We start from the raw sequence: 16534 nt of genomic DNA, 5'->3' as shown, positions 1-16534 counted from the left end.
GCTTGATTTTACCCCCACGTGATCTTGTTAGATTGGCAGGAAGTTGACCCATGTTAGCAAGCTCCTCCCCTCCCCAAAGTCTCTTTGAAGATTTTTCAGAGAGAAATGGCCTCTGGACACCCAAAAGTTAAATTATTATTGTCACATGAGTGTCATAAAAACAATCCAAAGTAAGTGAATTTTAATATCAGGGATTTACAAAAATGATTACTTATAAAAGTAGTAGAAAATAAAGACATTTGAGAGATGATACATTTTTCACCCAACTGACCACAACAGGTGTCAGCCAAGACCTGCTGGACGTGAGCTCTGGGTCCCAGTGGAAGCCCATGCTGTATGCAGTGGCTTTCCTGCACTCCACTGTCCAGGAGAGGCGCAAGTTCGGTGCCCTGGGGTGGAATATCCCCTACGAATTTAACCAAGCGGACTTTAATGCCACTGTGCAGTTCTTCCAAAACCACTTGGATGACATGGATGTCAAAAAGGTACTGCCGCGCATGCTGCCTCATGCCTCTGGTGGCTGTGGGCTTGGGCCATCAAGCTCACGGGACCTCCTAACTTTGGGGTAAATTATATAAGAGAATTTGCTGTGCTTGCAAAGTCATCTTTAAGTCATAGCAATTTGGGTCACACTTGCCTCTTGATTTCAGGAAAAATTGATCAAATTTTGATTATTATTTTATTTCTCAAAAGTGAGTTGACATTCCAAAGAAGACAGCCTCAAGGGGCCTGTTCTCAGGGGGTGTGGGTGGGGAAGTTTGTTCTTCAAAATCCTAGAAAATGAAAATGGGAGTCCAGATCAGTTGGAAGTGTGTGCTTTCTAAAGAACTGCCTCAATACCCTCAAAAAGCAAACACTATTTTCTATTTATATTGAAGTATGAAAACATACGAATGCATCAAGGAAGTCTATTTCAAATCATGGACCTGAGCATGGAGTAACTACTCTTCTTTACCTTTTTACTTTTCTTTCTTCACTTTCTCTTTGCAGTACTAATGAAAAATGACTGACTGAATGATGTTGAAAGTGAATACATGGGTGTGACTTGGCAGGGAAATAATAATGCAACGGTAGTCAGTTCTACATAATTATTCTATAAATTTTCCCAGGGTGTCTCCTGGACCACCATCCGCTACATGATAGGAGAGATTCAATATGGAGGCAGAGTCACTGACGACTATGATAAGAGATTGTTGAACACATTTGCTAAGGTTTGGTTCAGTGAAAATATGTTTGGACCAGATTTCAGTTTTTACCAAGGATACAATATTCCAAAGTGCAGCACAGTGGATAACTATCTTCAGTATATCCAGGTTTGTCAACTTTAGAATTTTATGCATAGAGCAAATACCTGTAGCCATTTGAGTTTTGGGTATTAATTGCACTGTCTATATTGCTTTTACAATACATTTTAATGGTGATATATACTAATGCTTTTGCTGTGAAGGCTTTCTTCGTATTTTTATACTCAACGGATTATTAAAATGTTTATGTTTGTTCTGAGTGTGTTTTGTGTGAATCGTGTTTCTATCCCCCCTCTTTTTTAATGCCCCAGGGAGGAATTTTCTTTGAGGAAGATGATAGATTAGGCAGATTTAGAACTAGGAGACCTACACAAATCACCTGGAGTTCTCTGTCTGTGAAACTTCAGCTGCCACAGCAGTAGAGCAAAGGCAGCTTCTAGACCCAATTTGTTCTGTTTTCCAATCCATTTGACAAATCCCATGACATCTGTTCCTTAACCCTGGCCTAATGGACAGCCTATGGATATGTCCAGGAAGCTGCTTTGTGTAAGAACTTCCTCTAAGACAGGGTTTCTCAACCTTGGCACTATTGACATTCAGGGTTGGATCTTTCTGTGTTGTAGGGGGCTGGCCTGCGCTGTTCAGCAGCATCCCTGGCCTGTATCCACGGGATGCCAATAACAACCCCATACCCAACTGTAAGAACCAAAAATGTCTCCTGAAATTGCCAAATGTCCTCTGGGGGGCAAAATTGTCGCTTGTTGAGAAGCACTGACATAAGAAGGAATAGGCAGATTTCTACAGGCAGTTTGGGAATAGGTGGGGAAAAAATTCTGATTTTCAAGGTGACTGCGTCTCCTTTCTCTATACCTAAAATTCATTCTATCATTATTTAGCAGTCTCTTTGGTCTCTATCTAAGATTTATCTCAGAGTAAACAAACTAAAACATAACAGCCCCAGAGGGCTAAATTTATCAGTATATTTACATGTTGCTTTGATATATAAATGTAATGAGTTTATCATATATTACCGCCTCTGCACTTTTAGTAATTCAAATCAGCAAATATATTTGTCTTACTGTACTGCATGTATCTTTAAATCATCAGCACTGAATAAGAAAAGTGGCCATGAAGGTATAAATTTAGGGGTGCTTGTACATATATTTTTATATACACCCCATCTCACAGTGCATTTGAGGTAGCTCATAAGAAGATATTATGCAAGAGGGAATAAAATGAAATAAAATGAGGGAGCAGAAGGGAGGGAAATACGAGTATGACTCATATTAAATAATTAAGTTAAGGATAAGATTCATACGTAGAAATATGTGTCAAATTGTCCGTAAATTTTCCTTTTTTTCAAACGGTTGGGGGATCTTTTTGCCTGCTTCTCCTGCTTCTGCCTGTGTCCCACACCATCTCTGTCTCTGTTTTTCTCTCTGACTCTGTTGCTTTCTCAGTTTCTCTCTTTTCCTAGTCTCTGTCTTTTTCCCTGGGAGGGTACGACTCCCACGTGCTGCCTTTATTTGGACCACGATTACTAAAGCTGTCATTTCCTGGTATCTTCTAAACCTAATAACCATTAGTTATACAACATTGATTTGGACAACTGGTTTGAAGTCTATTAGACTGTCAGAAAGCAAAACACCAATCCACAGCTCCCTTTCTATCTCACATATTGTATAACAAGACAGTCTCTCTTGATTAAATTTTGTTTGAGGTGCAGACTGTAAAGAGCCATGAGCCTACTGTCTGTTTCTCAATGTTAATTGTTTTTTTTTAAAGGAAACTTTTGATTCTTTTCTGGAGAAATTATTGAGGTTTGTAGCTTGACACCAATAAGACTGAAGTAAATACATATCCTCATAAAAGCATTTATGTTTCCTAAAATAGTGTAATTTAGACGGTGCTTATGTTGGCAGTCTGTGCTTATCTGGGGTGTTTGTTATTCAGAGTTTGCCTGCCTATGACAGCCCTGAGGTGTTTGGGCTGCATCCCAATGCTGACATCACCTACCAGAGCAAGCTGGCCAAGGACGTGCTGGACACCATCCTAGGCATCCAACCCAAGGACAGCTCTGGTGGAGGGGATGAGACCCGGGAGGCGGTGGTGGCCCGGCTGGCTGATGATATGCTGGAGAAGCTGCCCCCAGACTATGTCCCCTTTGAAGTGAGTTGATGAAATCCTGATAAACTGTCAACTGGGGTTGCATATCTTTGGTTGGGAGAGTGAGGAAGAAGAAAGGAGGGCAAAAAATAATTTTCCTGAAATTAAAAAACATTCTTTTAAAAAACAGCTTCTTAAAGAACCAGAAAAAGAAGTTTTTGCCTCCATGAATGTAATGTAATCTTTTCAATATATAAACCACAAGGAAACCTGTTGAGAATGTTAATACTTATGATTGATTTACAAGTGGGTACTGATAGATTAGGACTGCTTTTCTCAACCTTCCCTGAGGTACTTTACATTGCCATTTGTTCAAAATAAAGCGAAGTATTATGAAAACACCTGATTATTTAAAAAATACATTTTATGTAGTTTAATGCACACCTTAAAATTTCAGACCTTCATTTCAGAGAGTGTACATTTATATCATTACCTCTGCAGCTTCTTCATCGCATTAGTTTTGAAAATTGATATTTTTTAGTATGTAAGTAGTTTCTAAGCAAATTTATGATGATGAAAGTTAATTTTTTGACATCTTTTTAAATTGAATTAATTAAAAAAATTTTTTTTCATGAGTTATTGGGGTACAGGTGGTATTTGGTTACATGAGTAAGTTCTTTAGTGGTGATTTGTGAGATATCGGTGCACCCATCACCTAAGCAGTATGCAATGCACCATATTTGTAATCTTTTATTCCTCGCCCCCCTCACACTCTTCCCCTCAAGTCCCCAAAGTCCATTGTATCATTCTTATGCCTTTGCATCCTCATAGCTTAGCTCCCACATATCAGTGAGAACATATGATGTTTGGTTTTCCATTCCTGAGTTACTTCACTTAGGATAATAGTCTTCAATCTCATCCAGATCACTGCAAATGCTGTTAATTCATTCCTTTTTATGGCTGAGTAGTATTCCATCATATATACATATATGTCGGTATATATATATGTGTGTGTGTGTCGGTATATATATATATATATATATATATATATATATATATATATATATACACCACAGTTTCTTTATGCATTCGTTAATTGATGGGTTGGTTCCACGATTTTGCAGTTGTGAATTGTGCTGCTGTAAACATGCATATGCAAGTATCTTTTTTGTAGAATGACTTCTTTTCTTCTGGGTAGATACCCAGTAGTGGGATTGCTGGATCAAATGGTAGTTCTAGTTTTTAAAGGAATCTTCACACTGTTTTCCATAGTGGCTGTTCTAGTTTACATTCCCACCAGCAGTGTGGAAGTGTTCCTTGATCACTGCATCCATGCCAACATCTACTGTTTTTTGATTTTTTGATTATGGCCATTCTTGCAGGAGTAAGGTGTTATGGCGTTGTGGTTTTGATTTGCATTTCCCTGATCATTAGTGATGTTGAGCATTTCTTTCATATGCTTGTTGGCCACTTGTGTATCTTCTTTTGAGAATTGCCTATTCATATGCTTAGCCCACTTTTGGATGGGATTGTTTGTTTTTTTCTTACTGATTTGTTTGAGTTCGTTGTGATTCTGAATATTAGTTCTTTGTCAGATGTATAGATTGTGAAGATTTTTCTCCCACTCTGTGGGTTGTTTGTTCACTGTGCTGACTGTTCCTTTTGCCATGCAAAAGCTCTTTAGTTTAATTAGGTCGCAACTATATATCTTTGTTGTTATTGCATTTGCTTTTGAGTTCTTGGTCATGAAATCCTTGCCTAAGCTGATGTCTAGAAGGGTTTTTCCAATTTTATTGTCTAGAATTTTTGTAGTTTCAGGTCTTAGATTTAAGTCCTCAATCCATCTTGAGTTGATTTTTGTATAAGGTGAGAGATGAGGGTCCAGTTTTATTCTTATACATGTGGCTAGCCAATTATCCCGTCACTATTTTTTGAAAACGGTGTCCTTTCCCCACTTTAGGTTTTTGTTTGCTTTGTCGAAGATTAGTTGGCTGTAAGTATTTGGGTTTATTTCTGGGTTCTCTGTTCTATACAGTTGGTCTATGTGCCTATTTTTATACCAGTACCATGTTGTATGATGCCTCCTGATTTGTTCTTTGTAGTTAGTCTTGCTTTGGCTAGGCAGACTCTTTTTTGGTTACATATGAATTTTAGAATTGTTGTTTCTCATTCTTTGAAGAATGATGGTGTTATTTTGATTGGGATTGCATTGAATTGGTAGATTGCTTTTGGCAGCGTGGTCATTTTCACAATATTGATTCTACCCATCCATGAGCATGAAATGTATTTCCATTTGTTTGTGTTGTCTGTGATTTCTTTCAGCAGTGTTTTGTAGTTTTCCTTGTAGAGGTCTTTTGACTTCTTGGTTACATATATTCCTAAGCATTGTATTTTTTTGCAGCTATTGTAAAAGGGGTTGCGTTCTTGATTTGATTCTCCACTTGGTCACTGTTGGTATAGAAGAGCTACTGATTTGTGATTTGTGTACATTAATCTTGTATCTAGAAACTTTGCTGATTTCTTGTATCAGTTCCAAGAGCTTTCTGGAGGAGTCTTTAGGGTTTTCAAGGTAAGCGATCATATCGTCAGCAAGCAGTGACAGTTTGACTTCCTCTTTACTGATTTGGATGCTCTTTATTTATTTCTCTTGACTGATTGCTCTGGCCAGGACTTCCAGTGCTGTGTTGAAGAGGAGTGATGAGAGTGGGCATCCTTGTCTTGTTCTGATTCTCAGAGGGAATGCTTTCAAGTTTTCCTCATTCAATATTATGTTGGTTGTGGGTTTGTCATAGATGGCTTTTATTACATTGAGGTATATCCCTTGTATGCCGATTTTGTTGAGACTTTTAATCATAGAGCGATGCTGGATTTTGTCGAATGCTTTTTCTGCATCTATTGGGATGATCATGTGATTTTTGTTTTTAATTCTGTTTATGTGGTGTATCACATTTATTGACTTGCGTATGTTAAACCATCCCTGCATCCCTGGTATGAAAGCCACTTGATCATGCTGGGCTATCTTTTTGATATGTTGTCGGATTCAGTTAGCTAGTATTTTGTTAAGGATTTTAGCATCTATGTCCATCAAGGATATCAGTCTGTAGTTTTCATTTTTGGGTATGTCCTTTCCTGATTTTGGTATTAGGGTGATGCTGGCTTCATAGAATGAATTAAGGAGGGTTTCTTCTTTCTCTATCTTGTAGAATAGTGTCAAAAGGATTAGTACCAATTCTTCTTTGAATGTCTAGCAGAATTCTGCTGTGAATCCTTCTGGTCTTGGATTTTTTTATGTTGATAATTTTTAAATTACCATTTCAATCTCACTGCCTTTATTGGTCTCTTCAGGGTTATCTAATTCTTCCTGATAAAAGCTAGGAGGGCTGTATTTTTCCAGGAATTTACCTATCTCTTCTAGGTGTTCTGGTTTATGTGTGTAAAGGTGTTCATAATAGCCTTGAATGACCTTTTGTATTTCAGTGGTGTCAGTTGTAATATCGCCTGTTTTGTTTCTCAGTGAGGTTATTTGGATTTTCTCTCTTCTTTTCTTGGTGAATCTTGCTAATGGTCTATCTATTTTATTTATCTTTTCAAAGAACCAGCTTTTTGTTTCTTTTCAAAGAACCAGCTTTTTGTTTCATTTACCTTTTGTATTGCTTTGTTTTGTTTCAATTTCATTTAGTTCTGCTCTGATCTTGGTTATTTCCTTTCTTTTGCTGGGTTTGAGTTTGGTTTCTTCTTGTTTCTCTAGTTCCTTGAGGTGTGACATTAGAATGTCAATTTTTGTCATATTACCAGAGTTGGTTTTCTGGTTCCTTCTCATTTGAGTAGGCTCTGTCAGAGAGAAGGTCTTAGGCTGAAGGCTGTTGTTCAGATTCTTTTGTCCCACAGGGTGTTCCCTTGATGTAGTAGTCTCCCCCTTTTCCTATGGATGTGGCTTCCTGTGAGCCGAGCTGCAGTGATTGTTGTCTCTCTTCTGGGTCTAGCCACCCAGCAAGTCTACCTGGCTCTGGGCTGGTACTGGGGGTTGTCTGCACAGAGTCTTGTGATGTGAACCTTGTCTGTGGGTCTCGCAGCTGCAGATAGCAGCATTTGTTCTGGCGGAGTTGGCGGTGGGGTGCAATGGACTCCGTGAGGGTTCTTAGCTTTGGTGGTTTAATGCTCTGTTTTTGGGCTGGTTGACCTCCTGTCAGGAGGTGGTGCTTTCCAGAGAGCATCAGCTGTGGTAGTATGAAGAGAAACCGGCAATGGGCAGGGCCCTAGAACTCCCAAGATTATATGCCCTTTGTCTTCCGCTACCAGGGTGGGTAGGGAAGGACCACCAAGTGGGGGCAAGGCTAGGTGTGTCTGATCTCAGCCTCTCCTTAGGCTTGTCTTGCTGTGGCTACTTCAGTTTCTTCAGTGGGGGTGTGTGTTCAGGAGAGGAGGCTCTCCCTTTCCCACTTCTGCAGTTGGGGCACTCACAGTATTTGGGGTGTCTCCTGAGTCCTGCAGGAGCAGACCGCCTCCTTCACAGAGTCTGTGGGTTCTCTAGGGATTGCTGCTTTGTTCTTGGAGTAGATCCGGAGCTAATGTTCACAGTGCAAGCCTCTGAACACTGCTCTGTCCATCCGAGTCAAAGCTGCAATCTAGTCTTGCCTCTGTCCCCCATTTGTTTTCTTTTTTAACATCTTAATGAGTATTGTGGAAAGAGTTACCCTGATAGTATTTTTTTAAATCTTCAATTATCCTTTGAGTTACAAACAATTCAATTACATATGCACTCACAAAATTTTTTTTTTTAAATTACAAAATAAAAAATAAAAAAATAAAAATCTTGATTAAACCAAGACTAAGAGGTAGCTGATTTTCCATATAGTTTTAAGAGATGACCTGGACAATCATTTGGTGCTGCTAACACGAGCCACCCTATTTCTTTGTATTTTTCCCCTGTGTACCTCATTTTCAAGAGGAATCCTATAGCATTTTGTGTCTTTTGTACCCCACTGTTTTCTACTAAGCAGGCAATTTTGGCTGCTAATACTACAGACTGAACTTAAGGACCTTTAGTCAAGGGGATAATGTCCCTGGAATAACCTCTGATCACTTGCTTGGAGAAAAATCAATACTGTTATCAGCTTTCATAAGCACTCTTCATTATAGGATCAGGAAAGGTGTCATTCGTGTCTAACAGGGGTTGAAATAGTTAGGAAGTGATAAAAATGTCTAAAAATAGAATGATAACTACATAAATAAACATGGTAAGTAGCAGGAGTTAGAAGAGTCTCCAGCCTTTTGCTGAATTTGTCAGTGCTACCTTAGGTTATAGCAACTCAGCCTAACACAATATCTGATACATAGAAGACTCTCAGTAAATACTTGTAGGATGATAATGAATGGTTGGGGGGATGGATGGATGCTTTGATGGAAAAAACAGAAAGCTCTTAAAAGAGAATTCTAGTTTTTTGAAATAGCCAGCAGAATGGTTGTGTGTGTGTGTACATGTTTGCTTGTGTGTGTCCACATGTGGGTTTGAAAGAGCTCGGATTGGCAGAAAGGGAGTTTCCCAATAAGCGCATTTGCTGTTTGGAAGACTGCATGGTTGTGGTCATGCATTTTACATTCTTCTGTGAATTCATGGCTGCCTGTTCCTTCCCACATGGCATGAAAATTCGGGCTGGTCATCTAACAGATACTTTTTTCTGTTTTCTTTTCTTTTTTTTTTCTTTTTGCCATGCAATAAAATAGAAGCTTATTATTTATGGAATAGTAAGAATTTGGGCCTGTTCAGAGGCCCCAGGGCACCAGGTCTATAAAATCCTTAGTAGCTAATTGTTAACATGTGCTTTGAATGTCTCCATGGCAGGTAAAAGAGAGGCTGCAGAAGATGGGGCCATTCCAGCCTATGAACATTTTCCTCAGGCAGGAAATAGACAGAATGCAAAGGGTACTCAGCCTTGTCCGCAGCACCCTCACTGAGCTGAAACTTGCTATTGATGGCACCATCATCATGAGCGAAAATCTGCGAGATGCATTGGATTGCATGTTTGATGCTAGAATCCCTGCTTGGTGGAAAAAAGTACGTATAAGCCTGCTGTTATTCTGCCTGTTCACTTATTATTGTGAAGAGTTGTAATTGGCAAGTGGAAAGCATGAAAGGATAATTTACTCAACATGATTCTTTTGCACAGGGACTAAGCCCCTTGTAGCCCTGTATTTTTAGACCATAGGTAGGGAAGGAAGTTTTTTTTTAGCAAATCCCACGAATCAGGTTCTCTGCTAGGGCATTTACATGCGTTATTTTACTTAAATTTTGTATTTTACTGCTCTTATTTTACAGATGAGAAACTTAAGTTTGGGACAGGTTAAGTCTTTTCTCAGATTACACATCTAAGTAGTCCAAGAATCAGAATTTAAACCCAAGCTCCTGGACTCCAAAGTCCATGATGTTGGTTTCATAGAAGGAAACATGCCTCACCCTAACATCAAAAGTCACACCAAAAGAAAGAAAAAAAAAGTTTCTGCTACATGCTGTCGAAATGGGAGGAGTTCCCTTATCCCCCTCACAGGGCGTGTGACAGGGGTGTGGCTGGGTTTTCTGTGCCCTGCTGCTCAAATCCCTAGGGGGAGCATGCAGAGGGGCAGGTTGTGGGGACTGTTCTGGGGCTCCAACCCCATGGCAGTATCTAGGGTTAGTGTTTACAGCTCCCGAATGGGCGTGTGTTACAGTGTACTCTTTCAGTTTTGCCATCTGCAGATGGCTCGCGTTAATCAGCTCAATTAGACCCTCTTCTTTATCGCAAGGACAGAGGGCTTTCTGTTTCCTGGGTTCTTGCTCTAGTGTACTGGAAAAATTGCCTCACATGTGGGCTTAGAGGTCGGGTGCAAGGTTTTATTGAGTGGTGGAAGTTGCTCTCAGCAAGATGGATGGGGAACCAGAAGGGGGATGGAGTGGGAAGGTGGTCTTCCCCGGGAGTTGGGCCGCCCAGTGACCGGACTCTTCTCTTACCATGCCTGAGCAAATTCCACGTCGTCCCGCTGTCAGCGGTGTCTGTTGGTCCTGCCAGTATATGCTGGTGCCTGTCAGTGTGCCCTTCTGCGCTTCTACTCCTCTCAACATCCAGCCACTTGTGTGTGTGCCCGCTATGGTCCCTTGGGTTTATATGGGCACAGGATGGGGGGTATGGTGGGCCAGAGTGGTCTTGGAAAATGCAACATTTGGGCATGAAAACAAGAGTGCCTGTTCTAACTTAGGTCGGTCTTTGGGCACAAGCCTGAGGGTGGAGCCTTCGCCAGGGACCCTGCCCTTCTCTACCCAGCACTTCCCTGCCCTGCTCTGGTATCACTATATCTGTAAATACAGTATGTAGTATGTATATATCAAAATAAAAGGATAAGAATTTAACAGCATGCTCACTGGTTACTGGTTAGTAATTGTGCTAAAGACAGATACAGTTTTAAGGAATAATTTTTCACTTGGAAAAGTAAAGTGAGTTCCTGAGTGTCTTTGTAAGTAGGAAAATAAGTGTATTTTAGTAGAGGACATTTGAAGGGTTGGAGCCTAAATGGTATTCTTCTCTTTGTTCTGTATTTGTGTGTGCATGTTTGTGTGATGTGTATGCACACCCATGTTATGGGGAGATGTAAGTGAAGTTGCTAAGATTAATTATGGTGAAAAAATACATAGGAAAAGAGTGGGAGGTGTAGCTGTCTTCTATAACCTATTTCTTGGGAAAATCTGGATCTACCCCATGGCTTCCTTTCCATCTGACTCCTGCCATTGTCTGGGGGACTCCACACCCACAGCATGAACCCAAGCAGGGCTGACCTGACAGGTCACTCCCAATGTCCTGCTCCCTAGATTTTCACTTCTGCTCCACTTCCTCATTCACTTGCCCTGCTACACCTAAAGGTTGGAAGGAGGGGGAAATCAAGACAGAAATGCAGGCATGGAAAGGCAACAGGATTCACCCCTTTGAGATCTCAAGTTATGCATGTGAATGAAACCAGCTTTCACTGGTGTGCATCGCCTCCAACTGGCTTCAATTGCCAGGAGTAGGCCTGGGAAGGTAGATACTTGAGGAGCTTCCGTGTTGGACACCCACCTGGAGAGTGCAGTGGCAGGTGTGGTAGGATTTTTTGACTGCCATAACAAAGTACCACCGACTGGGTGGCTTAAGCAACAGAAGTTTGTTTTCTTGCAATTCTGGAGGTGGCAAGTCCAAAATAGAACTGTTGGCCAGCCGTGCTCCCTTCAGAGTGTCTAGAAGAGCATCCTTCTTTGCTTCATTCTACTTTCTGGTGGCCCCAGGAGCTCCTTGGCTTGTGGCAGTCCTAGTCCAGTCTCTCCCTTTGTCTTGTGAAGATATGAAGATATGATTTTCTTTGCCCTGTGTACATTCACATCATCTTCCCTCTGTGCACATCTGTCTCTGTGTCCAAATTTCCCCTTTTTATAAGGACAGCAACATACTAGATTAGGGTCACCCTTATGCCCTCATTTTCACTTGATTTCCTCTGTAAAGACCCTGTTCCCACATAAGATCACGTTGTTAGGTGCTGGGGGTTAGGACTTCAATGTATGGTTTTGAGGGGACACAATTCAACCCATAGTGGGAGAGGTAGCTAGGTCATGGAAGCCATTCTCAACGGGGAGATTATAATGATGGAAGGTGAGGACGAGAGGAGAGGAGATGGGACAAAAACTGTTAAAGACTTATTTTAAAATTTATTTTACTTGACAAAAATTATATATATTTATGGTGTGCTGCATGTTGTTTTGAAAGATGTGTATGCTGTAGAATGGCTAAGCTGGGCTAATTAACATAGGCATTACCTCACATACTTAATTAACATTTTCTTGTGGTTCAGACCTAAAAGCCACTCTCAGCAATTTTCAAGAATACGGTCCATTGCAGCTGGGTGCAGTGGCTCATGCCTGTAATCCAGCACTTTGGGAGGCCAAGGCGGGCGGATCACGAGGTCAGGAGATCAAGACCATCCTGGCTAGCACGGTGAAACCCCGTCTCTACTAAAAAAATACAGAAAATTAGCTGGGTGTGGCAGCATGCGTCTGTAGTCCCAGCTACTCGGGAGGCTGTGGCAGGAGAATGGCGTGAACCTGGGAGGCAGAACCTGCAGTGAGCCAAGGTCGCACCACTGCCCTCCAGCCTGGGTTACAGAGCGAGACTCCCTCTCAAAAAAAAAAAAAAATGTCTATGCTATAAACTATAGTCACCTTGTTGTAAAATAGATCTTTTGAACGTACTTCTCCTATCTAACTGAAATTTCATACCCTTTGATCAACAACTTCCTATTCCCTCCCTCCTCACTCCACCCTCTAGTCTCCGGTAACCACCATTCTACTTTCTATTTCTATGAGTTCAACTCTTTCAGGCTCCACGTATAGGTAAGATGATGTAGTGTTTGCCTTTCTGTGCCTGGCTTATTTCACCTAGCGTAATGGAGATGGGACAAAATTTATGGATGAGGTGAAAATCATGGAACCAAAGAACTGGATACTATGCTTAGGTCAAAGGACTGTCCTTGAACAAGTGAACTAGAAGTGGAGGTTGTGGTTGAAGAATGGAATGTGGAATGGGGGTGGTGCATGTTGGATTTCTTAAGGCGGCTAAATAACTAGCTCTTTTCTCCGCCTGAATTCCAAAGCAATTAAATGGCAGAAAAGGAGTGGTGCAGATTAGAGAACATTTACTGATAAAGCTGATATTGAACAATGTGGCTTCAATCTGCTGGAAGGTGAGTTTTGCAGTTTTAAAAACAGTATTCGGAATCAGACAGACTTACCCACCAGCAGCACTACACTAGACAGCTTCCTCTACAGAGACTTCCCTGTGAAGCGAGAGTGTGCAGGAGCACAAGAGAGAGTGTGGGAGCAGAAGAGAGTGTGTGGTCCCTTTCCCCCTGCTACCCCCAGTAATAAAAGCAGAAGGGGCTGGCTGGCTGGGCTTCCTAACTGTATCTCTATCTTTCCACTGCTGCTATGGCTTCTCCAACCTGCTGCTGCCCTAGTGCCAAGCCACTGATCATACTTCAGGAGCTGCTGTTATAGCTGCACCCTACTTCCTTATGCCCCTCACCAGCTGGGTGCATCCTTGGGTCCAGACAGTTACTCTGGGACCCTCATTGTGGAGGCCTTGTCATCTGGGAGCTGTACCACCTGGAGCATGTGGCCTCTGAAGTCATCACAGCAGAGGGAAGGGAGATGGACAAGGCACCCCAGGTCTAGACTTTCTGGATTAGGAAGTGACCCATGCCACTTTCATTCACAGTCTGTAGATCAGAACTAGAGCCTTGGACCCAACCTAACTGCATGTGAGGCTGAGAAGTATAGGGGGCACATGGGACATCTGATGAGCAGAATGTGTCTCTGAAACAGCCAGAAACCAGATGAATTTCTTTACCTCCTGGGAGTGGGGAGAATGAGAGGGTCAAGGATCTTGGAATGTTATATGAAAGGAGCTCTCTCCCCATAGAAGGAAACATAGGAGTGGAAAAAATGCACCTCCCAACAGGCTAGTGTTTGAGGATGACAAAATTTAACATGAGAGCATGGGAGCAGAGGAATGAAATGGAATGGACATCAGGGTGATTAGAGAGCAGAGGGTCATGAGATAAGATAATAAGATGTTAAATGCATCATTCACATGGATGCTGAAGTCACATAGAATGATTAATGAAAGTAAATAAAGGTAGTCTATGGGTTTTGAGTATGCACTTACTTGGCCAGAATACCCAGGTTGAAATCATGTCTCTTATGGGCTATCTAACTTGGGGTACACTAGTTGCCTTGTTGTGCCTCAGTTTCCTTATCTGTAAAAGGGAAATAATAGCATTATATAATTCCTAGCATTATTGTGAGGATTAAATGAGTTGATGTGTGTGAAGTGCTTAGAACAGTGCCTGGCATGTGGCCAGTGCTATGTAAGTGCTTGTGATTATTAATAGCAAAACTGCACCACCACCACCATCACCACCACCACCACCACCACCAACACCACTAACACTATCATAGTCATCATCCTCATGATTATTTGGGGGATTGAGTAGAAGAGTAAATCAGGAGCCAAATTCCTTCATGAATAAAAGGAAGTGACCAGCAGGTGATAGAAACAAGAAGGGGTAAGGACAGTACGTCCAGATGGCATGAGACTCAAAGGAAGAGAATGATGTAGCGTGATGATCTGACAATAACAGTCAGAAACGACAAGGTCACCTCCTCTTCTCCTGGCCCTGAGGGTTGTTGAGTATGAGGAAAGCAGTAGCCTACATTTGGAGAAGGCTGTGAGGGAAGCAGTCTGTCCTGGGTAGAGGGTGTGGGGTGGGGGGCAGACTTCAGTTAAGAGAAGGGATGGAGAGAATGTTCCAGAATGAGGTGGAGGATCTAGAAGAGTTTTCTGATCATGGCACTGAAGATGCTGAAGGTAGAGTGGAAAGGCTTGGGAGGGAGGCTTGCCCCTTCTTATTGCCAAGGACAGAGGGGGATTGCGTCAGCTTGGGGGCTGCACAGAGAGGGCAGCCTACAGACGTGAGGTTGGTGGGTGGGAGGATAGAGGGTTGGCCTCTGTAGGTTACTTGGCTAAATGGGAAGGTGGTAGGACTTGTTTAGTGCTGAGCCTCAGGTATGTCATCCCGGGCTTCAGCAGATTACAAGGCAGTGAGTTCTGCAGGCAGCATATAGTGAGTAGGACTGCTGCTTCTTTTCTTCTCCATGTTATTTGATGACACCACCCTCCATCCCTCCCATCACATAGCTTAGAGACTCAGAATCAGCTTTGACCAGACCCCTTTATTTCCTTCTCATCTTTAATAAATCCATTGCCCATGCCAGAGAGTTTTCTATCTGAATTGCCTCTTCTCATTGCCAAGGACAGAGGGAGATTCTTCCAGATCACTGGCCATTGTGAGTTCCTTCCCTACCAAACCAGATCACCCACCTCGGTAGGACCCGGGAGGCTCTGGAACAGGAATCCCTGTCAGGGGCAGTCTCTCGTTAGCGGCTCCCTCTGCCCTCAGACCGAACGTAGTATAAACACACATCTCTTTTAGTTAACAGACCTATAAAGATAGCAGACAATGAGTGATTTAATTCTTAAATTATGATCATTTTATTCAGGTTTTTATTCTTCTCAGCTTATTATCAGACTTTGGAATCTCAATAACTCTTGAAAAATAGGCAAATTAATTCTTAAGGTATTTGAAATTCAAGTGTTATACCCAGGTTGATTACTACATTTATTCATACATATTGCAATTACAGTAAAATGTTATAATCTATGATTTGAAGATACCTTACACTGCTGCTGCTGATGACATTAATGACATATTCATGCCAGTTGTCATAATGGAAGCTCCACAGGTGAATTCAGGGAGAAAGTCCGAAGCAATAAATGCAAATAGTTTGTGGATGATAAAGAGTCTTGGGTTTCCATTTTTTGCTCCTTCAAGAGAGGAAATAAAAATGTATTCTAAAGGGATAAACATTCTGGAAAATAACTGTTGTTTACCCCGTTAAAATTAAGTGTAGCAAGTCTTCTACAACTTATCCATGGGATCTGTTTTAAAGTGTTGATTTATCTTGATAAGGCCATGAGCATATTTAGGTGAATAAAAATCCTTTTTTATGTGTTATATATTGAAATTGTAACCTAAGGAAAAATGAGGAAAGCCTTTAAATTTAATCCAGTAAATTGTTTTGATTCCTTTACAGCAGAATCAGTGATGAATATATTGGTACATGGAAAGTGATTCAATTGATGTTAGATATCTTGAACAGCTCTGTGAATTTATCGGATGTTCATGTGATGACTGGTATATTCTGTCATATCTTAGTAGCATTACTATTATTAAGGAGAAAGAATAACTTGAAACACTTATGCCAGAATCCAGGGAAAATTCATGACTTAGGGACTTTTTACATTATAAAAGTGAAATTGATATTTCATCTTTTTTTTTTTTCAGTGAACATAGCTGGTTTACACTGCAGTATTAAACTTACATCAATTAATTGTTTTAATGTCTTCATTGCAGGCTTCTTGGGTTTCTAGTACGCTGGGTTTCTGGTTTACTGAACTTATAGAAAGAAATAGCCAGTTTACCTCGTGGGTTTTCAATGGTCGACCTCACTGCTTTTGGATGACAGGTTTTTTTAACCCCCAGGGATTTTTAACTGCAATGCGACAGGTAAG

General features: G+C 41.2%; 1 protein-coding gene across 1 annotated transcript in view; it reads left to right on the top strand.

Moving 5' to 3' along the window:
- Nucleotides 1-16534, top strand: part of DNAH5 (dynein axonemal heavy chain 5) — a 332345-nt gene that overhangs the window by 299837 nt on the left and 15974 nt on the right. Inside the window, exons 73-77 of the mRNA XM_008975442.5 lie at nucleotides 280-485; nucleotides 1110-1313; nucleotides 3198-3413; nucleotides 9193-9405; nucleotides 16377-16529. Coding sequence (XP_008973690.3) covers nucleotides 280-485; nucleotides 1110-1313; nucleotides 3198-3413; nucleotides 9193-9405; nucleotides 16377-16529 — 992 coding nt within the window. The remainder of the gene's footprint in view (nucleotides 1-279; nucleotides 486-1109; nucleotides 1314-3197; nucleotides 3414-9192; nucleotides 9406-16376; nucleotides 16530-16534) is intronic.

Source organism: Pan paniscus, chromosome 4 (genome assembly GCF_029289425.2).
Source record: "Pan paniscus chromosome 4, NHGRI_mPanPan1-v2.0_pri, whole genome shotgun sequence".
NCBI classification, from domain to species: Eukaryota; Metazoa; Chordata; class Mammalia; order Primates; family Hominidae; genus Pan; species Pan paniscus.
Note: the sequence above shows the minus strand (reverse complement) of the source record. Positions and strands in the feature narration are given on the sequence as shown.